The sequence below is a fragment of the Elephas maximus genome, chromosome 22 (assembly GCF_024166365.1).
Source record: "Elephas maximus indicus isolate mEleMax1 chromosome 22, mEleMax1 primary haplotype, whole genome shotgun sequence".
NCBI lineage: Eukaryota > Metazoa > Chordata > Mammalia > Proboscidea > Elephantidae > Elephas > Elephas maximus.
This window is the reverse complement of record NC_064840.1, coordinates 11,337,770-11,364,669: the sequence shown is the minus strand read 5'-3', so window position 1 is coordinate 11,364,669 and position 26,900 is coordinate 11,337,770. Positions and strand designations below refer to the sequence as shown.

The following is a 26,900-nucleotide window of genomic DNA, read 5'->3' as shown; positions in this document are numbered from 1 at the left end:
AACCTAGCAACGCGGGGACCTCGGAGGTAAACTGTGGGTCAGGAGACCTGGAGGCCTCAGAACAGGTGAGTGACCAGGTGGGTTAAGGAGTGGAGGTGAGGGGGAGATGTAGAATGGGGTCTAGGCTGCCCTCCTTTGGATCCCTTAGGAATAGTAGCCCGCACCCCATCCTGTCCCAGCCCCAGGACCCTACTCTCCAGCCTGTTTCCCCTCAGTCAAGTGTAGTCACATCATAGTTAATTTATTTCCAGCCAAACATAGGTGCCGGAAGTGAGAAAGTGGTTATAAATCCCCTACCGTTCCACTCAACGACTGTACGTTCCAGGGTGCATGCAATGAAAGGTTTCTCACGTGACTGAGCATTTCAATTACATAATTTTGATAAGGATCCCTGGTGGGGCAGTGGTTAAGAGCTCGGCTGCTAAGAGTCGGCAGTTCAAAGCCACCGGTTGCTCTTTGGAAACCCTATGGGGCAGTTCTACTCTGTCCTGTAGGGTCTCTATGAGTCCAAATCGACTCGATGGCAACGAGTTTGGAGTTTTTTGGGGGGGGGGGGGAATTTTGATTACACCAATTTTTGCCTTATGTGCCCACTTTAGAACCTAACTCCCATTCCCATCCTTAAAATGCAATTCCATTGCACATACCTCAGACAAAGTGTTTGTTGTGAGGATTAAATGAGGTATAGCAATGAGGAGCTCAGCAAAACGAAGCAACATAGTAAGTGCTCAGTAAATTGTGGCAAGTATTATTATTACTAATTTTCTAAAAGCACGGGTAGCCACAACTCTTCCTGCTTAAAACTGCCCCAAGGAAGTTCTCTCACATCATACCTTAAATATTCACAAGTTCGATGAGTAATTACTGAATGCCTACTAAAGGGCCAAGCACAGTTCTAGGTGCTGGGGTAGAACAGACAAGAAAGCAGCTTCTCTCCTCTGGTTATGGAGCTTGCAGTCTATCATGGGAGACAGACATTCATCAAATAATATACATATTAATATGAAATGACACCTGTGGACATTCACTTTCTATGATGGAAGAATAGGCCAACACGCCCCTTCTCAAAAACTTTAACAACTATAAAGCTAAACAAAACTGTCTAGGGGTATTTCATCCCTGTGGACATCAACCAAAGGCATACAACAAGTTGAGAGAGCTTATTCATGAAAACTACTGAACTTGGAGTTTCTGGTATACTTACCCAAGGCTGTTCCTATTCCCCCTCACCCTAGTTCTGTCAGCATGATAGTTCAAAGAGGGTGGGGCAGGCCATGAAAACCAATAGCTTCACTGTTATTGCTCACTTGATTTGGAGTGTTGTCAGTTAAAGTAGGATATGTTGATGGCAAGTAAATAGGGAGGGCCAACAGACCTGGTTGCAGCATTATTCAAAATAGCCCAAAACTGGTTGTTGCTATGTTAGTTGCTGTCGAGTTGATTCCGACTCATGGCAACCCCACATGGCCAGAGCAGAATGTCTCCATAGGGTTTTTAAGCAAGCTGATCGCCAGGTCGGACTTCTGAGGTGTGTCCAGGTTTGAACTGCCAACCTTTGGTCTCATAAATAATCGCCTAACAGTTTGTGCCACCCGGGGACTCCTCCTGGTCCCACAGGCACCTCTAACTTGATTACATACAAATCTGAACTCACCACCTTCTGTCCCCACACACCACTCCACCCCTCAAGCTCTGCTTCTCTTCCTGTCTTTGCCCTTTTGGTAAACAACCATCCAGCCAGCAACCTGGCCAGAGAACTGGGTATCATCCTTTACTCTTTGCTCTCCCTCCTTCCCCAAGGAGCCTTGGTGGCGCAGTGCTTAAAGCACTTGGCAGCTAACCAAAAGGTCAGGGGTTCAAAGCCACTCCACGGGAGAAAGATGTGGCAGCTTCCATAAAGATGACAGCCTTGGAAACCCAGTGGGGCCAGTTCTACTCCGTCCTATAGGGTCACTGTGAGTTGTAGATGACTTGATGGGACACAACAACAGCAACACAGTCCTCACAGCCAGTCCTTCATCTCATCCTATTGATTCTTCCTCTTCAATATTTCTCAAAGCCATCCACTTCTCCCCATCATCACTGCCTTGTCCCTGGTTGAGGTCACCTCATCTCTCTTCCGGACCTCTTCACCAGCCTTCTAAACCTGATCCCCTTGCCATCTTGCACCTGCCAACCCTTTCGTCACCCTTCATCCCAGGCTGCCAATCTGGCCGTGTCCCTCGCTCCCTGCTTAAAACACTTCTGGGAGCCTTCAATTCCTCCTCCTGAGTGAGGAAAGCTGTTATGCCCAATTTTCTAACCCCATCAAGTCGGGGGAAGCTGCCTCATTTCCTGGTCCACCTGTAAGGTGATCTAGAGGAAATGAAAATCCTAACCAGTATAACCAGGCCAGGATGGAACAAAAGACCCAGTAGTGGAAGTGGTTGGAAACTTAAGAGTGAGAGGGGGTGAGTGCTGAGGTCACTGTTCCATTATGTCTTGTCTGAGTTAAAAGGAAAAAAATGTTAGTTGAAGGGAAGAATCTAACCTACCCATTCCCTTTCCCAGACTTTACCCTCCACCCAGAAAGCTGAAAATAGCCTTTTGATTGAAAGCAGCCGCGGCATCATAGCATCCATCCCCCTCCCTCCACGCTGGCCAGACTGCCTAGAGCACCCGGACAGGCAAGATGCTCAGCCCTGGCTCTGGGTGGGGCATTCCCTTGGGAACACATTCCAGGCGTACATGGTCAGACACAAATGCCTTGGTTTTGGCTTGGGGGTTATACACAGTCCCAGTGAAGGATGAAAAGGGTGGGCCTAGCCTGCTAAATGGCTAACTTCCCCCCACACACTTCCTTTGTGCCCAAGGAGAGGGAAGCTCAGAGCCATAAGGCTGATGCACCACCGGATTTATGCTTCCACATGTAATCATCATCGTTGCTCACCTTTGAAGAGGGCTTTTAACTCTCCCAACAGCTTCCCTATTTATTAAGCCAACCCGGCTCCACACAGCTCCCCTTTGATGTGGCTGGGACAGAGGTTATATCCCTAGTTGTCAGAGATAAGGGACTTGCCCATAGTTATTCTGGAGTCTCCAGCAGGGGACATGTACCAGGTCTCCTAACACCCAGCTTGTGATCTGATCTTGATTCTGTAACTGATGGTGACTTTAGATGATGCAGATATCAGGCAGGACTGGGCCGGACTTGTGAATGAGAATGACTTTGAACCTGGATGGAGCACTGGACTTGGGGGTGGGGAGGCCAGGTGTTTCCCAGCTGACCCAAGTCTATTGTTACTAGGCCAGTGGTTCAGAAGACTGTTTTAATTGTCACAACCGGGGGTCCTACTGGCATCTAGTAGGCAGAGGCCAGGGATGCTGCTAAATATCCTACAATGTGCAAGACAGCCCCCCACAACAGTATATTATCTGGTCCAAATGTCAATAGTGCTGAGGCTGAGAGACCCTGTTCTAAATTGATATTTTCACGCAAGGCAAATGCTACGCACACACACACACTTTTTCCCTTCAGGCCCTAGTTAGTGGAACCAAAAGCTAAAGTGATTAGAAATCAAGAACGTTTGAAATACAGAGCATCAGGAAAGGTATCTCTTTGACCTTAAGCTTTCAAATAATAGCAGCAGGTTATTTCCTGCGGCCAAATACCTTTAACAAAGGGGCTTTTGAACACAGAAGTTTGTTTTTTTTAAACCAGAAGCCAGAGTAAGAAAGATGTTTTCCTTCTCAACCCAGCGCACACGTGTTTAATTACAGAAGAATGCTTGCTCCATGCGACACACCCGATTCCATTTATTTCTAACAGTGGTCCCAACCCGGTGAGACGATTTCACCACCGGCTAAGGGTTCACAGCCTTCAGTTTGAAAAAAGCACCTCTTCCACGTGATACCCTTACGGGAAAACCAGTCTTTTGCATTTGATAAGGTTGTGATTTAAAAATAGATATTTTTAAGTTGACGAAGTTTATTTTAAGAAGAATCTAAGTTCACTGCTAGGAATTCTTCCTTCCGTTTGAAGCAACTTCAGCGGCATTCTCTACAGTTAGATATAACCAGGGAGAAACATTTCCCAAGTTACACGGCTGCAACCAAACGAGGAATTAAAGACCTGTCAGGAGGAAGAGACTGGAAAACAAGCAGTTTAAGGAAACGCAGTCTTCTTCCATCACAAACAAAAAAATGGGAATAGTGTAGACATCAGCAAAACTAAAATGGAAATAGTGAAGAACGGTTCCAGCTTGGCTCTTGGTAGGCCCTTCTGTTCACAAATGTACACATTATCTTCGGGAAAATTACATCTCCTGTTTTAAGAGGTATTCAGGTGTGAGTATTATGTAAATTTTGAAGTAGTGATAAAAGCTAAGAGGTCCCTGAGTGGCACGAACAGCTTGCGCTTGATTACTAACCTCAGGGTTGGTGGTTCAGACCCACCCAGCAGCATCAAGGAAGAAAGGCCTCATGATCTCCTTCCATAAAAATTACAGCCAGGAAAACCCTGTGGAGCAACTTCAGCTTTGTAACACATGGGGTCGCCATGAATCAGAGTTGACTCGACAGCAACGGGCTTGGTTTGGGTCTTTCAATAAAAGCTAACAGTACTGAGCCAGGATCTCATTTAATACTCACAACAATTCTACCAAGTGTGGGTTCCGCTATTGTTCCCATTTTATGGATGGGCAAACGGATGCTTTGAGAAGTTGAGCAATTTGCCCAAAGCCATACAGCTAGGAAGTGCTGGTGCCCAGGGACTGAACTCCAAATTTGTCTGATGCCAGAACCTACAAACCTAATCGCTGCACAATAGTTGCATGTTTTTGTTTTTCATGTCAGAGATGAGGTCCCGGAAGGTCAAGTGCGTTTGCCTGAGGCTATAGCGTGGCCAGTGGCCAGTGGAGAGCTGTTCATCACAACCAGTGGCTTCGAAATCTGTCCCCTGAAGCACCTCGCCTCCCATCCTCCATTGTTATCCAGTGTCCTTTGTCTCCAAAACACCAGAATTACATCAGAGCCGGCCGCCACAGAGCCATCACCGCAGACGGAACCCCGTCTGTTCATTCCTCCGGCGTTCACTGCTGCGACTCCAGCCCGGAGATGTTTCAAAAACCAATTATAACCCACAAAACATGGGTTCTCAAAAAGGACACAAAAGGATTGGGTGGTAGTTCAGAAGTGGTGATGGGAGGAAAAAAAAAATCACTAAACTAGGAAAAAAAACATTAGATTTAAATCATTCATTCTAAATTCCAAGCCCCGAGTGCAGAGGTGAGAAACAATCCAATAAGCCAAACCCTGGCCTGCAGTGTTGGCTATTGAAATATGACTCTATTTTCTGGCTCTAATTGGGAACATAAGACAGTTCCTGGGTTAAGAACGTCCAACTTAGGTACAACCATAGTTACAAACCAACCCCTTTAAAGCCTATTATATTAAAAATCCAAGAAGCATACAATGGTTCGTAGTAACAAACAGGAGCTACTTTGCAACACACATCAAACATTACTGTTATGATCACTGTATTATTACATTAAAGATGTTTTTGTGTATCTGGAAGTGTTTCTTTAATTTTTTATGCATAGCGAGGTACGCTATTTACCAAGACAAACATTTGACTAAGTGACGTCAAATATGAACCATACCGAACTGTTCCAACTTAGTACAAATTTGACTGAAAGACAGATTTAGGAATGGAACTCATTCTTAATCTGAGGACCGCCGGTATATATTTTGGAAATAACATTATCCTATTGTACATGGAGCCCCTGGTTGACACAAACAATTGAGCACTCAGCTACTAACCAAAAGGTTGGCTGTTCAAATCCACCTACAGGCACCTTGGAAGAAAGGTCTGGGGATCTACTTCCAAAAGATCAGCCCACGAAAACCCTACAGAGCACAGTTCTTCTCTGACACACACGGGGTTGCCATGAGTCATAATCCACTGAAGGGACAACTGGTTTTTGTTTTGTTTGTTTTATTTATTGTGCCTGCATTTCCCTGTGAGGAAGTGGGCCCACTGGTGAATCTGAGTTTGCCATCTCTTCGTTTATTCAACAGTTGTTTACTGAGCACCTCCTCTGTCATAGTTGCTTGGGATAGCAGTTTTCACTATGAATTTGCTGCCCCTTCGCAGCCCCTCGTAGCCCTGGTGGCGCAGTGGTTAAGAGCATGGCTGCTAACTGAAAGTTCAGCAGTTCGAATCCACCAGCTGCTCCCTGGAAACCCTATGGGGCAGTTCTCTGTCCTATAGGGTTGCTATTAGTCAGAATCAGCTCCACGGCAATGTGTTTGGTTGGTTTTGGTTCACAGCCCCTCACTTTGCCTGCTCTGGACTTGGAAGCTCAGAGAAAGTATTTAGAAAATCCTAATTCTGAAGAAAGTTGGATGCATAGTTTGCAGGCAAGTGGTCCTTCCTGAGGCTAAAAGAAAAAATTCCTGCTGCTTCAAAGGTAAAACCTCTGCCCATTAGCCCAGGGGTCCCTGGGTGGTGTAAATGGTTAAGCACTTACTAACTACACTCAGAGGCACCTCAGAAGGAAAGCTTGGCAATCTGCTTCAAAAGGCCACAGCCATGAAAACTCTGTGGAACTCAGCTGTACCCTGCAACACATGGGATCAGCATGAGTTGAAATCAACTCAACAGCAACCGGTTTGTTTCAGTAGCTCAGCAACTAGGTAGTGGAATCAGAACTAAGCAGCCAGGGATCTTATACCCATCAAGGACTTAAAGTCACAAGCGTAGCATCAGAGTGAGGACGAGGCGGGGGTGTTAGGTCCTAGGATAGCAGCGGAGGGAATCATACCACTCAGAAATCTGACACAACTGTCAAAACTACACGGAATCAGCTATGGAAATTGTGAGAGCCACGACACGGTTTTCTTCTCTCTGCAGTTATGCAGAAGTTGTAAATGTTTCATCAGGATAAAAAACAAGAACAAAGACCATGAGCTCTGTCACACGCAAAAACTTCTCTGCCATGTCTACCCCCAACTCTGTTTTCCACCCTAAACCATTCTATCTCAGCGCCCTTACGTCTCAGCTGAAAGCATTTTGTTGTGTCAAGCCATGGGGAGTGCCAAGAATGAAGCTCAGAAGACAAAACCTCAGCTGCAGCAAAAATCCATGAGGGAAGGTTTACGTCGTGTGGGAACCCTCGTGCTGGCACTAACGGAGCACGTGTTTAGCTGGTTTTGTTGATGGGATGAAATCTGGTTTAGGACGAGATGTGCAACAACGGCGTGAAAGGGCACTCAGTCCCGTGGTGAGAAGCCATTCCCTTTTCAGGTCTCTCTTAATTCTAATTACCCCAATGAAAGAGGCTCAGTTGGGCATTAATATGCTTTCAACATCTCCCTACCACTTGCTAATCTCACTTTTTAGCTACAGAGGTCTGGCCTCAGACTCAGCACTTTCCTGGGAAATAGTACCTGGCTTTTGTCATTGTTAGCTGCCGTCAAGTTGGCTCTGACTCGTGTAAAACAGAACAAACCATTGGGCAATCCTCCACCATCTTCATGATCTTTGGTATGCTCTAGACCATTGTTGTGGCCACTGAGTATTTTGAGTGCCTTCCAATCTAAGGGTCTCATCTTCCAACACTGTACTGGACATTATTGTGTTGTAAACCACAGGGTTTTCACTGGCTAATTTTCAGCAATAGGTCACCAGGCCTTTCTTCCTAGTCTGTCTTAGTCTGGAAGCTGCACTGAAACCTGTCCACCATGGGTGACCCTGCTGGTATTTGAAATACTGGTAGCATAGCTTCCAGCATCACAGCAACACAAAAGCTACCATAGTTAGACAGAGCCAAGTGGTGGGGTGCCTACCCAAAATAAGCTAATATTAGGATGTAGACATTGTTATATTCTATTTAAGGAAAGCGATACAAATTTCCCAGTTACAGTGGAGACATAAAGTTTCATTTTTAGTGAAAAGCACTTAAGAATGAAAGTATAGTTAAAGAAACAAAACTGAATTGCTAACAGTACAGCTTGGTCTATAGATTTGGCAGAAATCATACAGGTGGTATCCCAGGAGAGAAATTTGAGCAACTCTAAGGCGTCTTTCTTGACCCACCAGTTTTTGTGCTTCAGTTAGCGTGGTATCATGCTACCCAACTGTTATAGATTGAATTATATTCCCCAAAACTATGTGTTGTAAGTCCTAACCTCTATCTACACCCGTGGGTTTTTTTTTTTTATGCCTGTGGTATGCCTGTGGTTTTTTGTTTTTTTTTTTTTAATGCCTGTGGTTATAATCCTATTCGAGGAATGGGTTTCTTTGTTATGTTAATGAGGCAGGATTAGTGTAGGGTGTATCTTGAATCAAACGCTTTTGAGATATAAAAAAGATTAAACAAGTAATCAGGGGAGAGATGGGGTGAGACAGGTGCCAAGACACATGGAGATCTCCAAGGAACCAGGAAGCAGAAGCTGAAGAGATAGAGACCTTCCTCCAGAGCTGACAGAGAGAGAAAGCCTTCCCCTAGAGCCGGCACTCTGAACTCAGACTTCTAGCGTCCTAAACTGTGAGAAAATAAATTTCTGTTGGCTAAAGTCACCCACTTGTGTATTTTTGTTATAGCAGCACTAGATAAATAAGACACCAACAACCCCTGATCTCCAAGTCGTGATTAGGTATAAAGAGTGTCTTGGTAATTAGTTGGTAATAAGTTCCAAAGTATGTATGTCGTTGACTCAAAAACATAAAAATCAATGAGAGCTGATTCAAGGCTTTTCCTAAAATAACTTAGTCACTCTCACTCACTTGCAGTCTAATAAGCTTTCTTAAGTGAGGAGAAAGGAACAACGGGGTGACAGCTATATTGTTGCAAATTGTATAATCCTGGGTGTGCTCCTGGGAGGATGACACTAGTGTGAACACCAAGGGGCAGTAGAAAGAAAGATGAAGCAATTCTAAACTCATTGTCATTGAGTCAATTCCGATTCATCACAACCCTATAGGACAGAGTAGAACTGCCTCATAGGGTTTCCAAGGCTGTAATCTTTACAGAAATAGCTTGCCACGTCTTTCTCCTACAGATTGGCTCATGAGTTCGAACCGCCAACCTTTTGGTTGGAGGCTGACCTCTTAACCACTGCACTACCAGGGCTCCTTTGAAGCTACTCTAGTGAAGTGGAAAAAGCCCCAGTAACAAGCTCACGCCAATCTGGTTTGTTTCCAGTCCTTGCTACCCTACAGGCATGTGGACTACATATGTATTGCTGCACAACAAACAATTTGAAAACACAGCGGCTTAATACAATACTGCTTTATTTGCTTAGGTTCCTGTGGGTCAGAAATATAGGCAGGACTGGGCCAGGCAGTTCTCCTGGTGGCGTCAGCTGGAGTTACTCACTTGGCCACATTCATCTGGGACTGGGCTGGCATGGAAAGTCCAAGATGGCTTTACTCACATGTCTGATCCCTCAATCCTCCTCCACATGGCCTTTTTCTCTCCATGAGGCTAGCTTGGGCTTTTTCATTGCACAGTGGTATTGAGGCAGTTGGACATCTTACATGATGGCTGGCTTCCAAGAGGGAACATTCCATGCAGTGAAGGGGAAAGAAATTGCAGAAGTCTTAAGGCCCAGCCTTAGAAGTTACACAGCATTACTTCTGCTATGTTCTATTACCCAAAACAAGTTGCAGGAAGAGTCCAGATTTGAGGGGAAATAGACTCTACCTCTTGATGGAGAACTAGAAAAGTCACATTGCAAAAGTGTATATGGGATGGACTGGTATTAGCCATTTTGATTACAAGATCTATCCTGAAGTACAACGCTGCCAGTGATAGGATAATATACATACCCCTACAAGGAAGACCAGGTAATACAACTATTACTGAAATTTATGCCAACTACTAATGCCAAAGATGAAGAAACTGAAGTTTTTACCAACTTCTGCAGTCTGAAATTGATCAAATACGCAATCAAGATGCATTGATAATTACCGGTGATTGGAATGCGAAAGTTGGAAACAAAGAAGAAGGATCAGTAGTTGGAAAATATGGCCTTGGTGATAGAAATGACACTGGAGATCGTGTGATAAAATTTTGCAAGACCAAAATTTCTTCACTGCAAATACCTTTTTTCAGCAACATAAACAGTGACTATATACATGGACCTCCACTGATGGAATACACAGGAATTAAATTGACTACGTCTGTGGAAAGAGATGATGGAAACGCTCAACATCATCGGTCAGAACAAGGCCAGGGGTCGGCTGTGGAACAGACTATCAATTGCTCACATCCAAGTTCAAGCTGAACCTGAAGAAAAATTAAAACAAGTCCACAAAAGCCAAAGTATGACCTTAATTATATCCCTCCTGAATTTAGAGACCATCTCAAGAATAGATCTGATGCATTCAACTCCAGTCTGGACTGAAAACCAGACCAGTTGTGGGATAACATCAAAGACCTCATAGAATAAGAAAGAAAAAGGTCATTATAAAGACAGGAAAGAAAGAAAAGACCGAATTGGATGTCAGAAGAGACTCTGAAACTTGCTCTTAAACGTAGAGTAGCTAAAGCGAACTGAAGAAATGATCATGTAAAAGAGATGAACATAAGATTTCAAAGGGCAGCTCAGGAAGACAAAGTAAAGTATTATAATGAAATGTGCAAAGGCCTAAAGTTAGAAATCCAAAAGGGCAGAACACGCTCAGCATTTCTCAAGCTGAAAGAACTGAAGAAACAATTCAAGCCTCAAGTTGTGATATTTAAGGATTCTATGGGCAAAATATTGAACGACGCTGGAAGCATCAAAAGAAGATGGGAGGAATACACAGAATCACTGCACCAAAAAGAACTGGCCAACATTCAACCACGTCAAGAGGTAGCATATGATCAAGACCCAATGGTATTGAAGGAAGAAGTCCGAGGTGCACTGAAGTCACTGGCAAAAAAAACAAGTCTCCAGGAATTGATGGAATACCAATTGAGATGTTTCCACAAACTGATTCAGCACGGGAGATGCTCCGTCATCTATGCCAAGATATTTGGAATACAGCTACCTGGCCAACTGACCAGAAGAGATCCATATTTGTGCTCATTCCAAAAAGGGTAATCCAACAGAATGCAGAAATTATCCAATGATATCATTAATATCTCACACAAGTAAATTTTTCTGAAGATAATTAAAAAATAGTTGCAGTAGAAGAAAAACTAGTTACCTGGGAGCTCCTAAAAATCAAACACCTATGCTCATCCAAAGACTTCATCAAAAGAGTAGAAAGATTACCTACACACTGGGAAAAAGTTTTTAGCTATGACATTTCTGATCAGTGCCTGATCTCTAAAATCTACATGATACTGCAAAAACTCAACTGCAAAAAGACAAATAACCCTATTAAAAAATGGGCAAAAGATATGAATAGACACTTCACTGAAGAAGACATTCAGGTAGCTAACAGATAAATGAGGAAATCTTCACGATCATTAGCCATTAGAGAAATGCAGATCAAAACTACAATGAGATTTCATCTCACTCCAACAAGGCTGGCATTAATCCGAAAAACACAAAATGATAAATGTTGGAGAGATTTTAACACTTCTACACTGCTGGTGGGAATGTCAAATGGTACAACCACTTTGGAAATCGATTTGGCGCTTCCTTAAAAAGCTAGAAATAGAACTACCGTACGATCCAGCAGTCCCACTCCTTGGAATATATCCTAGAGAAATAAGAGCCTTTACACGAACGGATATATGCACACCCATGTTCATTGCAGCACTGTTTACAATAGCAAAAAGATGGAAGCAACCAAGGTGCCCATCAATGGATGAATGGATAAATAAATTATGGTGTATTCACACAATGGAATATTACGCATCGATAAAGAACAATGAGGAATCTGTGAAACATTTCACAACTTGGAGGAACCTGGAAGGCATTATGCTGAGTGAAATTAGTCAGTTGCAAAAGGACAAATATTGTATAAGACCACTATTGTAAGAACTTGAGAAACAGTTTAAACTGAGAAGAAAACATTCTTCTGTGGTTACAAGAGGAGGGAGGGAGGGAGGGTGGGAGAGGGGTACTCACTAATTAGATGGTAGATAAGAACTACTTTAACCAAAACCAAACCAAACCCAGTGCTGTCGAGTCGATTCCGACTCATAGAGACCTTATAGGACAGAACAGAACTGCCCCACAGAGTTTCCAAGGAGCACCTGGCAGATTCGAACTGCAGACCCTTTGGTTAGTAGCCACAGCACTTAACCACTACACCACCAGGGTTTCCTAAAAACTACTTAGGTGAAGGGAAGGACAACACACAATACAGGGGAGGTCAGCACAACGGGACTAAACCAAAAGCAAAGAAGTTTCCTGAATAAACTGAACACTCTGAAGGCCAGTGTAGCAGGGGCAGGTGTTTGGGGACCATGATTTCAGGGGACATCTAAGTCAATTGACATAATAAAATCTATTAAGAAAACATTCTGCATCCCACTTTGAAGAGAGGCGTCTGGGGTCTTAAACACTAGCAAGCAGCCATCTAAGATGCATCAATTGATCTCAACCCACCTGAAGCAAAGAAGAATGAAGAACACCAAAGACACAAGGTAATTATGAGCCCAAGAGACAGAAAGGGAGGCACAAAAAGCAGAAGCTACATCAGCCAGAGACTAGAAGAACTAGATGGTGCCCAGCTACAACCAATGACTGCCCTGACAGGGAACACAACAGAGAACCCCTGAGGGAGCAGGAGAGCAGTGGGATGCAGACCCCAAATTCTCATAAAAAGACCAGACTTAATGGTCTGACCGAGACTGGAAGGACCCCGGTGGTCATGGCCCCCAGACCTTCTGTTGGCCCAGGACAGGAACCATTCCTGGAGCCAACTCTTCAGACATGGATTGGACTGGACAATGGGTTGGAGAGGGATGCTGGTGAGGAGTTTCTTGGATCAGGTGGACACTTGAGACTATGTTGGGATCTCCTGCCTGGAGGGTAGATGAGAGGGTAGAGGGGGTTAGAAGCTGGCGAAATGGACACGAAAAGAGAGAGTGGGGGGAGAGAGCAGGCTGTCTCATTAGGCAGAGAGTAATTGGGAGTATGTAGCAAGGTGTATATAAGTTTTTGTGTGAGAGACTGACTTGATTTGTAAACTTTCACTTAAAGCACAAGAAAAATTATATATAAAAAAAAAATAGTTGCAGTAGTACATTGACAAGGAACTTCCAGAAATTCAAGCCAGATTCAGAAGAGGTTGCAAAATGAGGGATATCATTGCTGATGTCAGATGGATCTTGGCCAAAAGCAGAGAATACCAGAAAGTTGTTTACCTCTGTTTTACTGACTATGCAAAGGCATTTGACTGTATGGATCATAACAAATTACGGATAACATTGTGAAGAATGGGAATTCCAGAACACTTAATTGTACTCACGAGGAACCTGTACATAGATTGACAGGCAGTTGTTCAAACAGAACAAGGGGACACCGTGTGGTTTAAAGCCAGGAAAGGTGTGCATCAGGTTGTATTCTTCCACCAAACTTGTTCAGTCTGTAAAGCTGAGCAAATTATCCAAGAAGCTGGATTATGTAAAGAAGAACAAATCATCAGGATTGAAGGAAGACTTTTAACAGCCTCCAATATGCAAATAACACAACCTTGCTTGCTGAAAACTAAGAAGACTGATGAACATCAAAGACCACAGCCTTCAGTATGGATTACAACTCAACATAAAGAAAAGAAAAAAAACCCTCACAACTAGACCAGTAAGCAACATCATGATAAACAGAGAAAAGATTGAAGTTGTCAAGGATTTCATCTTACTTGGATCTACAATCAATGTCCGTGGAAGCAGCCGTTAAGAAATCAAATGACATATTGCATTGGGCAAATCTGCTGCAAAGGACCTCTTTAAAGTGTTAAAAAGCAAAGATGTCACTTTGAGGACTAAGGTGCAACCGACCCAAGCCATGATATTTTCAGTTGCCTCATATGCATGTGAAATAAGGAAGACCGAAGAAAAATTGATGCCTTTGAATTATGGTGTTGGCAAAGAATATTGAATATACCATGGACTGCCAGAAGAATGAAGTCTGTCTTGGAAAAAGTACAGCCAGAATGCCCCTTAAAAGTAAGAATGGTGAGACTACATCTCACATACTTTGGACATGTTATCAGAAGTGATCAATCCCTGGAGAAGGACATCATGCTTGGTAAAGTAGAGGGTTAGCCTAAGAAAGGAAGACCCTCAACAAAATGGATTGACACAGTGGCTGCAACAATGGGCTCAAACATGGCAACAGTTGTGAGGATGGTACAGGACTGGGCAGTGTTTTATCCTGTTGTACATAGATAGCATCGCTGTTGAGTCAGAACTGACTCAGCAGCACCTAACAACAACATATGGGTTGGGAGATATTGTTGTGGCTATCTTTGAAAACCATTCTACCATAGCATATTAATTAAAAATCTTTCAGAACCTTAGTTTTCCCACCTGTAAAATGGGGATGATAATACCTACCTCATAGGTGTCTTGAATATTAACAGGAATAACTATACTTCTTCCAGCTTAAGGCTAAAATTTGACTAATAAAGAGAAATGAAATAATGTAAGGAAGATACCACGCCCAGAAAGGGCGTCAATATTATTTTTAAAGGCCTTCTTGCCTCATCTCTCCATCCAGTATTAAGCTAACCCCAGTTCTCACCGCTTCCATATAGCCTTCTTACCAGACCCTGGCATTATTTCTCCTTCTCATGAACCTCCTCCACTCTGCAATCCACTGAGACATCAAAGCTAGTGATGACCCTTGCCCTCATCACAGCGCCAGAAATGCTCCTGACTTCCTGCTTCTCTCCAGCACCTCTTCTGAGGTTATTGAGGCCATGGTATATATGTACGGAGACTATACATATATACCTACATACATGCACACATATACACATGTATACATATACATACATATATGCACACACACACATAAATACGTAGCTCGAGGGTAAAATACACACATACTGTTTGTATTTGTTGATAATAAGTAGATGGAATGCTATAGGAACTGAATCTTGAGGACATCTAGGTCTTTTCACTTGACAGGATTCATTGAAACCAGGAATCAGTCAGCATTCTACCCTGTCCTCCATAGAAGCCCATCTTAAAATTGAGAGACTAGACCGAATTGTGTTTATGGGGTGCAGGCTCCTGAGAGAACTCACTTAGGCTGAAATGTCAGCTCTGTCGCTTACTAGCTGGAAAGTAACTGGAATCACCTAACTGCTCTCTGCCTCGGTTTCCTCGTCTATAAAATGGAGGTAGTAATAGCACCTACCTCATAAGGTTGTTGTGAGGATTAGAGGGGTTCATTCCTGTAAAGCACTTAGAACAGTGTTGGGTAGGTAAAAAGGTCTCAGAAGTTCGCGAATACTGCAATGGCATTCCTTAAGACGAGATTCCAGACACACAGACACCCCTGTTTCTTGAACACCTTCTGACTTCATGTACCACTGGTAGATTTGTGGGGTAGTTGTTTTTTTTTTTTTTTTGTAGGTATGAGATTTTCTTCTTCTTTTCTCCCCAGGGGGAAAAATATAATTTTCCTCAAAGCTTTTTTTTTTTCCCAAAATGTTCAGAGAGAGGGAGAGAACATAATAAAATATCCAACAAGCCTATTTGAATAGACGAGGTATAATTTGCATGATAAAGATATATTTCCATTTATAAAGTCCATCAGCAGAATTAATGACAAATAAAGAGAAGATCCAATTAAAACCCCCCATCCATTAACAGCCTTGCTTCACTCTGAGGGCAGGAATTTTAAAAGGCGAGGATGAAGTTGGAAATGATTTAAATATTCAGGTTGGTGGCATTAAAAAGGACGTGAAATGATCATATTAGAATTCAAGGGAAAGAGATTCTCCAGTGATTTTTGTCATCAGAGTGAGATGCATTTCCCCCCCATCCTAGTCCACAGGCTTTTTCTTGTTCTCCCAAATGAGCTGTCAAGAACTGATGGGCGTCATCATAATCAAAGAAAACAAGTTTGCCCTTTAAAGCAAAAGAGGTAATTTGGCTGAAAGCAAATTGGAAACATTTCATGTAACGTTGCATTTCCAGTCGCAATTTCTGATGAATTCAGGCATTTTGATTTATGCCCGAGAGCTTTGGGGGACGATGGGAAGAAGTCCGTTCATTAAACACTTTGTTCACCTCAATCCTGTGGCCACGGGGCAGAGATCCTTCACGCTCAGAGAGGCGGCGGAAGCTCCGCGTCTGCCCCTTAAACCGTGTTGTCAGGAAAAGCCTAGAAGGAACTCACGAGACTGATTGGGGTGTGGATCAACGAGCTGCAAGGTAATGGTGTCCTTCTCTGGCCGTGGTCCCAAGCTCCCCAAGAGGCTCCTGAGCTTAGGTCCGTTTTGGCCAAGCATCCTTACCACTTGGTCTAGCCTGCCTTTCTTCCATGTCCACAGTCAATCTTTGGTTCCGCGCTTAGTTTCCTAGCACTCCTATAACAGAAATACCACAAGTGGGTGGCTTTAAAGAAGAAAAATGTATTTTCTCATCGTTTAGGAGGCTAGGAGCCCATATTCAGGGTGTCAGCTCTAGGGGAAGGCTCTCTCTCTCTCTCTTTCTCTCTCTCTCTGTTGGCTCTGAGGAAAGACCCTTGTCTCTTTTGGCTTCTGCAGCGAACAGGCAGCAAGGTCTGTCTTGTGTGTTAGGAAGGTAGAAGGTTTTCCAGAAGCCCCCAGCGAACTTCTCTTTCTACTTCATTGGCTTGAACTGTGCCCATAGCCAACCCTGCTGAAAGGGAGGCTGAGAAGGTGAACATTAAGGCTCTCTACCTCTACAGCATAGGCAAATGTGATCATTCTCTAGAGCTGCCGAGTAACAAGGTACCACAAACTAGGTAGCTTGTAAGAACATAAACATATTGACTCAGAGTTCTAGAGGCTGGAAGTCTGAAGTCAGGCTGTCAGCCATGTTGGCTTCTTCTGAAGGCTCTGAGGGAAAAGCTGCTCCATGCCCCTCTCCCAGCTCCTGGTGACAGCCAGCATTCCTCATCACGCCAATGTATGACTCCGTCTTCACCTAGCTGCCTTCCCTCTGTATGTTTCTGTGTCTCTTCTCCTCCTTTATAAGGGCACCATTCATATCGGATTAGGATCCACCCTACTCTAGTATAACCTCATGTTAACTGATAATGTCTGCAAAGATCCTATTTCCAAACAAGGCCCATTCACAGGCACCAGGGGTTAGGACTTCAACGTATCTTTTGGGGAGATACAATTCAATCCATAACAGCAGGCAAGAAGGAAGGTGGCTGGAGTGAGGGGTGGTGCCTGGCACAGAGGGGCCTGGCTTAAGAATCTATAGTGAGAATTTGACCCAGTCAGGAAGCCCAGTGAAGACTTCCCTGAGGAAGTAGCACTTGAACTGAGATCTGAGGGTAAGGAATTAACTTGGTGAGGAGGAGGGAGAAGATTGTTTCAGGAAGCCGAAACATCATGTGCAAAGCCCTGAGATGGAAGATTTATGACAGCCCAAACTATCTACTTGTCGCCAGCCTTTTTCCCTATACATCAGCCATTATGGTAGGTCTTTCTCTAAATCTGATTTTATCCTGCTACATCCTTGCTCAAAATGGATCCCAGTATCTTACAAGAATGGAGCCATTGCGGTGCAGTGCTTAAGAGCTCGGCTGCTAACCAAAATGTCAGCAGTTCGAATCAACCAGCCACTCCTTGGAAACCCTACGGGGCAGTTCTACTCTGTCCTATAGGGTTGCTATGAGTCGGCGTCAACTCAACAGCAATGAGTCTTGGTTTTTGATCCTGCAAGATAAACTCCCAAGTCTCCACTCTGGTACTGAAGGCTGGTCATAGCCTGGGCCTACTCTGTGAATACAACCTTATCACATTTCTTCTGTAGTTGCTGGACCATCATGTCTGCATGTTTCATATCCCAAACTGGGTTTATCAAAGAGTTTATAACTAATAGAGTTTATAACTCTGGGAGGACAGGAGCCATATCTTGCATCTCGTTTGTATTCCCAGGGGTACAATAGACCCCTGAATGAATGGCTACATGGATGATCTTTATAGCAGGGAACAGGAGCAGATGTGGGCAGACCAGTGAAGAAGCTCTTTTAATCGTCCAAGTGAGGGATTATAAGGCCCTTACTCAGGAACAGAGAGGCTGCTGAGAAACAAATGGATTAGGAGCTGCTATGGAAACCCTGGTGCCGCAGCGGTTAAGTGCTACGGCTGCTGACCGAAAAGTCGGCGGTAATAATCCACCAGGCGCTCCTTGGAAACTCTGTGGGGCAGTTCTACTCTGTCCCATAGGGCCGATGTGAGTCTCGACTCAGGTAGCTATCGACTCAACGGCAACGAGTGTTAATAGGTATCGATTAAATAGGGAGGCCTGGTGGCGTGGTGGTTAAAGTGCTCGGCTGCTAACCAAAAGGTCAGCAGTTCAAACCCACCAGCTGCTCCGAGGGAGAAAGTTGTGGCAGTTTGCATCCATGAAGATTTGCAGCCTTGGAAACCTTATAGGGCAGTTCTACTCTGTCCTGTAGGGTCACTATGAGTCAGAATTGACTCGACAGCAGTGGGTTTGGGGGATATAATAAACCTAAAAACCAAACCCTTTGCCATTGAGTCGATTCTGACTCATAGCGACCCTGCAGAACAGATTAGAACTGCCCCATAGAGCTTCCAAAAAGTGCCTGGTGGATTCAAACTGCCAACCTTTTGATTAGCAGCCAGGTCACTTAACCACTACGCCGCCAAGGTTTCCAGGTGATATAATAGTTTTTATTTATTGAGCACCCAGTGTGCAGGCCCTGTGCTCGAAGCTTCCTGTTGATCCTGGTGATTCCTGTTTTATGACTGAGGAAGCCCAGGCTCAGGGTGATTAAATAGCCAGATCGGGGTCATTTGGGAAGGATTTGGACCCAAGAGGGGCCGCCTGCAAAGCTAAGTACTCTTCACCATTGTGCTATGTGGGCAACATAAATTGTCGGTTCTGATTGCTGCCATAATTTTTCTGAAAAAATTTTTTAAAATAAACTTTTTATTTTGTAGCAATTGTAGATTTACAGAAAAATTGCAAAAATAGTACAGAGTGTTCCGGTATACGCTTCACGCAGCTCCCCCTAATATGAACATCTAACATACCATGATACATTTATCAAAACTGAGAAAGTAACATCGATACAATATTCGTAGCTAAACTACAGATTTTGCTAGTTTCCCCATTGATGTTCTTTTTCTGTTCCTGAATCCAATCCAGGATCCCATGTTGCATTTAGTGAAATAGTTTTTTGGTGTTTTTGTGTGTTTGTTTTATTTTGAAGTCACTGTTTATCTGCACGCCCCTCACTATTGTTTTTAAGTCAGTACTTAAAACTCAGTAACAAAGCGCTGAGCTGGCCCTAGTCTTGTGTGCCCTTAAATCTGTCCCTCACTCCTCCCCTTCTCTGCTCCGTGTCTCAGGTTGCTGATGCCTGCAGGCTGTTGGTTCCCAGGCCCCCTGGTCAGTTGGCTTCCCTCCTGGTTTGGCCAATAGGAGGCACTGGTGTTGGCTTGGAGGGCGGGAGGAAGGAAAAAGCCGGGGTATTTCTCCCCTCTCTGCTTTGGGTTGTGTTCCCAGCAGTGACTGCATCTCCTCTGTACCTCCGGCTCCTCCTGGACAGGTGATGGAGGAGTTGGGAGGCCAAGCCAGCCACAGAAGGAGGAAGTGGTGAGCTTGTGGACCAGGGTCACCCAGAGGACTCTGGAGCCACAGCTGGCTTGGCCTCCCAACTCCTCCATCACCTGTGTAACCAGTTCCTTGTAGTTAAATACTAAGTTTAAATACCGTATTTAAATCCCAAGAGCAGCGTCCGCTTTCCCGGTTGGTCCCTGAGACTCAGTTCTCCACGTTTAGTCCTCTTGCCCTCGCGGCACTAATGCGGTCACAGAGTGAAAAACTGCTTCTAGATTCTGTGCAAAAGCTCCAGAGCCCCTAACGTGCACTCTCAATGACAACAATTTATGGCTGCTGTGCAAAAAAATTTTTTTTTTTTTTTGTGGCCATACTGGCGAAGTGGTTAAGCATTTGGCTGCTAACCAAAACGTTGGCTGTTCGAATTCACCAGCCGCTCATTGAAAACCCTATGGGGCAGTTCTAATCCGTCCTATAGAGTCGCTATGAGTTGAAATCAACTCAACAACAATGGGTCTGTTGGTCAGTGCCCATACTAGCCACATGGATGCCCCACAACTCTACTAACAGCTCACTCTGTCCTTTTTTCAGGGTTGCCAGAGACAATAAAAGCAGGAGACCGACATAGGCTACTGAAGCCTCAATCTCCTAGGGTGTTCAAAGGCAAAGAAGGCTGCTCACAGAATGTCTCTGGATGTTGTCTCCGTGGCCCCCCTCTACCAAGGCCCTGACTTCCACAGAATAAGGCTGATGACAACAGAGGCAACCAAAAAACCAGCCTCCCCGCTCAAATCCTTTGTCCCCTCTAAGACCAAACTCACCACCATCGAGACCAAGAGAATCATGTCCGTCCTGGATGAGGCCATCCGCAAGGTGGAGTTGGTGACCCTCCTATCAGATGTGGTAGCCAATCAAGCGTCTCTGGAGGGGATCCTGGGGGAGGACATCATGAGGGCAGTGAGTGACCATGAGGACCTCTGTAAGACCCTCCTGGACAGTGTCAGTGACCTGAACGACCAAGAAAGGCAGGTGCAGGAGTTAGAAGACATGGAGGATGAAAGGGGGCTCAGAGACCTGCTCCTTGTCATAGAGGAGCAGAAATACAGTCTCCCACCACTGATGGGACAGATCAAAGCCTCCACCAAGAGCATCCTGCGGCTCTTGCTCAACAACCCCCAGGCTGCCAGGCTCCTGCAGATGCAGACGCTAGGCAGAAGTGCAGAAGCCCAGAGTTTCATCGATAGCCTGGTAGAACTCCGTGGTTTCCTGTTTGAGAAGCTACTCACTAGCCCCATGGAGGTCAGGGACAAGACCCAGTTCATACAGGATATCACTAGACGGAACAGAAGGAACCAAGAAGCTGTGGAAGCTCTTGAAAACGAGTTGGCCAAAAGCCTCAAGAGCAGGGATGCCGAGGTATCGCCTCACAGTATCCACTGGGTTATGGAAGGAGTCACACTGAGTAGCAGGAATTTTTTGGTGGTTGGATTTTTCCTTAATGATGTGAATGTTGTTGTTAAGTAGAGTCAATTTCGACAGAGTAGAACTGCCCCGTAGAGTTTTTTAGGCTGTAATTTTTTTTTTTAATTTTTATTGTGCTTTAAGTGAAAGTTTACAAATCAAGTCAGTCTCTCATACAAAAATTTATATACACCTTGCTATATATCCTAATTGCTCTCCCCCTAATGAGACTGCACACTCCTTCCCTCCACTCTCTCAGCTTCTAACCCCTCTGCCCCCTCATCTCCCCTCCAGGCAGGAGATCCCAACATAGTCTCAAGTGTCCACCTGATCCAAGAAACTCCTCACCAGCATCCCTCTCCAACCCATTGTCCAGTCCAATCCATGTCTGAAGAGTTGGCTTCAGGAATGGTTCCTGTCCCGGGCCAGCAGAAGGTCTGGGGGCCATGACCACCGGGGTCCTTCCAGTCTCGGTCAGACCATTAAGTCTGGTCTTTTTATGAGAATTTGGGGTCTGCATCCCACTGCTCTCCTGCTCCCTCAGGGGTTCTCTGTTGTGTTCCCTGTCAGGGCAGTCATTGGTTGTAGCCGGGCACCATCTAGTTCTTCTAGTCTCTGGCTGACGTAGCTTCTGCTTTTTGTGTGGCCCTTTCTGTCTCTTGGGCTCATAATTACCTTGTGTCTTTGGTGTTCTTCATTCTTCTTTGCTCCAGGTGGGTTGAGACCAATTGATGTATCTTAGATGGCTGCTTAGTATAGGCTGTAATCTTTACAGAGACAGATTGGCAGGTCTCTCTCCTGCTGGAAACTCTGGTGGCATAATGGTCAAGAGCTATGGCTGCTAACCAAAAGGTCGGCAGTTTGAATCCACGAGGCGCTCCTTGGAAACTCTATGGGGCAGTTCTACTCTGTCCTATAGGTCACTATGAGTCAATAATCAACTCGACGGCAGTGGGTTTTTTGGTTTTGGTTTTCTCCTGCTGGGTGGGTTCCAATGACCAACCTTTTGGTCATCAGCTGAACACTGAGCCATTGTGCCACCTGGACTCATAGTGATTTAAATAGCTTTTTTCATTCATCTCCTCCACAAATATTGTTTTGAACACTTATTAGCTACCAAAAAACCCATTGCCATCAAGTTAATTCCAACTCATAGCGACCCTATTGAACAGAATAGAACCGCCCCATAGGATTTCCAAGAAGTGGTGGATTTGAATTGCCAGCCTTTTGGTTAGCAGCCGAGCTCTTAACCACTGTGCCACCAGGGCTCCCAATAGGTGCCAGGCCTTGTAAATAAGCCCCATGTGATCCCAGTCTCACGGAGTTCATAGTTGAATAGGGAAGGTAGGTATTAAAAACTGATTTCATTACAGTTGTGAGAAGTACAATGTAGGGTAAGTACAGGGTGATATAAGGGAGTGTCATAGGAGAACAGAACTTAGACCTAAAGGACCAGGAACAATGAAGCCAAGATGTAAAGCAAAAGAGGGAAGGGACCAGCCCCTGTGTGGAGGTGTAGATGGAGATACTAATGTTTTCTGATAAGGGTTTCTGAAGCTTGTTTACAAAACAGCCCCATCCCCCCCGCCCCATTCCCATTGTAGAACAGGCTGAGGGCAAGGGACAAGCCAGGGGCTGACCCCAAGGGAGAGTCTGGGCTGCAGAGGTGTCTTCCTCTCGCCTCTCAGTGTCGCACCCCTGCTGGGCCCCGGGTGGCAGAGAGCTTCTCTGCTGACCCAGAGCTCTCCAGTGGCCTTGTTCGGCTCGCCTGTGCCCCTCACTCATGCCAGGAAACAGAGGTGGTAGCCAAGAACCGGGGCTCTGGGCAGACAGAGCTGCCTGGCTTCAAAGCCCAGCTCAGCTACGTAACCCCAGCCAGCTGATGCGCCCTCCTTGAGCCTCAGTTTCCTCATCTGTACAGCGGGCTGTCCCTGTCCCCTGTGGAGGGGCTGTAGGGAGGGTTGGATGAGGTAATGACGCAGGTGGCATGCCCGGCCCTGAGTGAGCATGCAGTAACAGAAGCAGCTCCTGGGATTGTCGTCATCCTGTAGGGATTAACAGAGCCCCTGCTCTTTCTGGCCCAGGTGGAGAAGGAGAACTTTGTGATCCAAGAACTGAAGAACCACCTGCACCAGGTGCTCAAGTTCTCAGAGAACAGCCTCCTTCGCACCAAGCAGGAAGCCGAGAAGCAGCAGAAGGCAGACTTCCGGGCCTCACAGGCCAGGATGGCCAAGATCCAGCAGGAGATCCTGACGCTGCGCACACAGTACCACAACCTGGTCACGGAGAACCGGGAGCAGGAGCAGACCCTGAGGAAGGTGCCCCGGATGGAGGGGAGGGTGGGACAAGTGGCCGCGGGGGCAGGGGTGGGGCAGGCCTGTTCCATCACTCCTAGGGTTCCAGCAGTGTCAGCCTGTGCAGCTGCTTGGGGAGCACCGGAAGCCCAGCCCTGAGCCACGGTCCCCTGGGAGGCAGGAGGGTGCAGCAGACAGGCCTGGGGACTGGGGACAGGGAGACCTGGGTCTCCATCCCAGCATCACTACATGCCAACTAGAATGCTGCAAGCCAATTAGAACGCCTGTCTTGCACACAGCTATATCCCCAGCACCCAAACAGTGGCTCAACGAAATAATTGTGGCATGAATGAATAAATGTGGGAAACTGAGGCTGAAGCAGACGTTCTAGAAGGCTTAATCTGATCGAGCTCCGAATCTCTATGAAAGTATCTAACACTTATGGAGCACATAGTGTGTTCCAGAAACCATGCTAAGTGTTGGGAGTCTCATTCCATCCTCTTAACAATCCTACAGATGGCAGAACAGGCTCAGAGAGGTGAGGGAACTTGATAGTAGAGGGTGGAGCAGGAATTCAAACCTAGGTCTCTCTGGCTCCACAGCCAGGAATGATCCCTTCGAGAAGGTCAAGGCCCAGGGGCTTATCTGCAGGGGTGTACCCTGAAGGTGAGCATATAGGATGGAAAACAGGAAGCCTGGGGGAATGAACTTCTTCAACACACTGCTTGAGCACCTGCTGTGTGCACAGATGCTGGGTTATAATGTCTGGTTCTGCCAATAAAGTCTTTTTTCTCCTTTGGAAAATGGAAGTGACTAGTCCTGACTCCCTCATTCTTTGCGGGATACCGTGAAAATAAATTTCACTTCAAGGACTGATGCTCCTAGGGACACGCTCAAAACTCAAGACGTTATTCTCTGGGCAGGAGTACAGAGCCTCCCTGGCTTTGGAGAACTCTTGGCCTCCCAGGTTTTGAACAGCTGGGGGTAGGGAATAGACTGAGATTCACAAATTCCATGGCTCCTGAAGCTTGGGGCTTGGAGCTGAATCCAGACCCATGGCCCTCACTGCCCAGCTGGGTGACCTTGGGCAAATAGCTTCTCCTCTTCAAGCCTTAGCTTCCCCATCTGTAAGGTGGAGATAACAGGGCCTATCTAGATGGTTGTGGTCAGCCATGGGGGCAATAACAGAAACAGCTGTTGTTTACGGAGCATTGTTCTGTGCCAGGCACCAAAGCCCTTGATGCTGTTGGGCGTGGAGGCCTGAGAGAATGTTCTGGAGTCAGACTGCTGGCTTCAAATCCATGACTTACACTCCTGAGCCTCAGTGTCCTCATCTGTGTGATGGGGACAATAGAACCGACCTTATTGTGAGGATTCAATATGGGGAGACGCGTAGCTCTCCCACCACAGGCCCGATGCAAAAGTGCCTGGAGCTGCTTGTTGTTAACCTTGCTCCATCCAACAATGACTATGTGATGTCTTTCTTTTTAGAAGAAATATAAAGTGGAGACAGAAATAGAGAACTGGATCCAGAAGTATGATATGGAGATGAGCGAAAAGCAGGTATTTGGTGCGGAATTTGTCTCTTTCAAGACCTTCTAGACATGGGAGGGGAAACTCCAAGATGGGTCGTGGTTTGTGCTAGGTTCTGAGCCCCCGAGAGGCCCTGGAATGGGCCTTTTGCTCAAGGATTTGTCCAGCCTGGGGCAGAGAGAGGCCAGGTGGGAAAGGAAGAAGCCAGAAGCCCTGAGCCACTAGGAAGAGAAGTGCCCGGGCTCGGCCTAATGATTTTGGCTCCATCTAGTGTCCACACCCCATACTCCTCTGCTTCCTCCTGGCTCAGCTCAGCCAGCACCCCACAGCCGGTAGGTACACACCCCAACAGGGTCAGGTGTGAGGCCCTCCACCACGGCACTCGGCCATTTAGCCAGTTCTTACTGAGCCCCTGAGATGTGTCAAGTGCTGGGGCTGCAGCAGTGAAGACAGGAAAGTGTCACTTAGCAGCTGTGTGACCTTAAGCAAGGGACTCAACCTTCCTGAGCCCACTCCTGCATCTGGTAAGCAGAGGCAATGACATACGTCTTGGCCCCACAGTGGGATCAAATGACACACCGTTGTCACAGATGCTTGTACCCAGCACAGGGTCTGGCCTGGAGGGAGTGCTCAGGGAGAGGCAGCCTACAAACTGGGGCACTCCTGAGCCCTAGGGGACAAGAAAGCCTGGGCAGCACTGAAGATGGCATCAACCTCTGAGTGCCCAAAGCCAGGAGTGCTGTTCAGAGAGGGTGAGCTAGGGCCTTGCTCTGTCTGACTGTGCAGGCCCAGGGAGGGGCGACTTTGGAGACGGGTGCTGGAGGGACCCTGTCTACTCAGCTCTAAGTTCTCTGGAAGGGCTTCGCTTTTGGTAGGTGCTTGGTAAACTTTAGCTGAAGGAAGGAAGTGGGGGGGGGGGAGTAAGGAGGGAGGAAGGGAGTAAGGAAGGAAGGAAGAGAGATGGATGTAAATTATAGCAGGAAGAGGCTGCGATTAGACCTAAGGAAGAACTTCGGGACTCGGTCACCTGAGGAGGTTCTAGAAATCCCCCTCTGGGTGTCTTTGTGGCAGCAGCCTCCCCTCCTTGTATCCCCACTGTGTGCCTGGTATCAGGTCAAGTACATGGCACCTGTTATGTCACTTAACCCTGAAAAACAGCACCCGGGTTGGGAATTGTTCTCTGCTTTGGACGAGGGAAAACGGAACCTTGAGAGGTGAAGCCCCTGAAGTGGTGGCGGAGCTGGGATTTGAAACTCAGTCACCCAGCTCACAAGCCCATGTTTCTCTTTCCCATTCCTGAAACTATTTCAGTTGGGCCTACCTGGAGCTAGGGTGGACCCCATCACCTCTTAGTGCGTGTAGGCGGGTTGGGAAGGGCAGGGTGCGTTTGCAGAAGGGTGGGAGGCCAGCTCCAGCCCTGGTGACCTTGACCCCCCAGATGGAGTACGAGGAGCTGGAGGTCATCCACAAGGAGGAGAAGGTGCAGCTGGAGGAGCTGAAACAGAAGCATGACGTGCTGGTGGAGGAGTTCTCCCAGATCCGCACGGAGAGAGAGATTAACTCCAAGAAAAGGATGGAGGCTGAGGAGCAGCTGGTGCGCATGGTGCGGGCTGCCACGCTCATCCAGGCCATGTGGAAGGGCTACCTGGTCCGCTCCATGCTCAGGTCCAAGAAGAAGAAGCGGAGCAAGGGCAAAGCGAAGGACAAGGCCAAGGAGAAGCCCAAGGGCAAGGAGAAGCCCAAGGGCAAGGAGAAGCCCAAGGGCAAGGAGAAGCCCAAGGGTAAGAAATGAGCCCTCCCATCTGGGAGCCCAAGCACCACCCTCCTAGAGGTTAACCAGGAAGCCCCTGGAATGGAGAGACCTGTGCTTTATGGCTTCATAAGATTATTTAAATTAAAAAGCATTTTAAACCACATGCAAAGGCATGGCCTACAAATAAAC

The 26,900-nt window shown here is 46.1% G+C and overlaps 1 protein-coding gene across 1 annotated transcript; it reads left to right on the top strand.

Annotated features, from left to right (window-relative positions):
• Positions 1–10: 10 nt before the first annotated feature.
• IQCD (IQ motif containing D) lies at positions 11–26,900 on the top strand. Its single transcript, XM_049865910.1, has 5 exons — positions 11–65; positions 20,262–21,086; positions 23,216–23,449; positions 24,917–24,988; positions 26,397–26,900. Exons 2-5 carry the CDS (start codon positions 20,355–20,357, stop codon positions 26,748–26,750), a joined length of 1,392 nt encoding a protein of 463 aa, XP_049721867.1. The 5' UTR covers positions 11–65; positions 20,262–20,354; the 3' UTR covers positions 26,751–26,900.

Excerpts from the sequence above, each read along its gene's own strand:
- IQCD (XM_049865910.1), top strand. The coding sequence starts at position 20,355 with ATGTCTCTGGATGTTGTCTCCGTGGCCCCCCTCTACCAAGGCCCTGAC. Across the intron at positions 23,450-24,916 it reads AGGAGCAGACCCTGAGGAAG|AAGAAATATAAAGTGGAGAC; the intron begins GTGCCCCGGATG and ends CTTTCTTTTTAG. Across the intron at positions 24,989-26,396 it reads TGGAGATGAGCGAAAAGCAG|ATGGAGTACGAGGAGCTGGA; the intron begins GTATTTGGTGCG and ends TTGACCCCCCAG.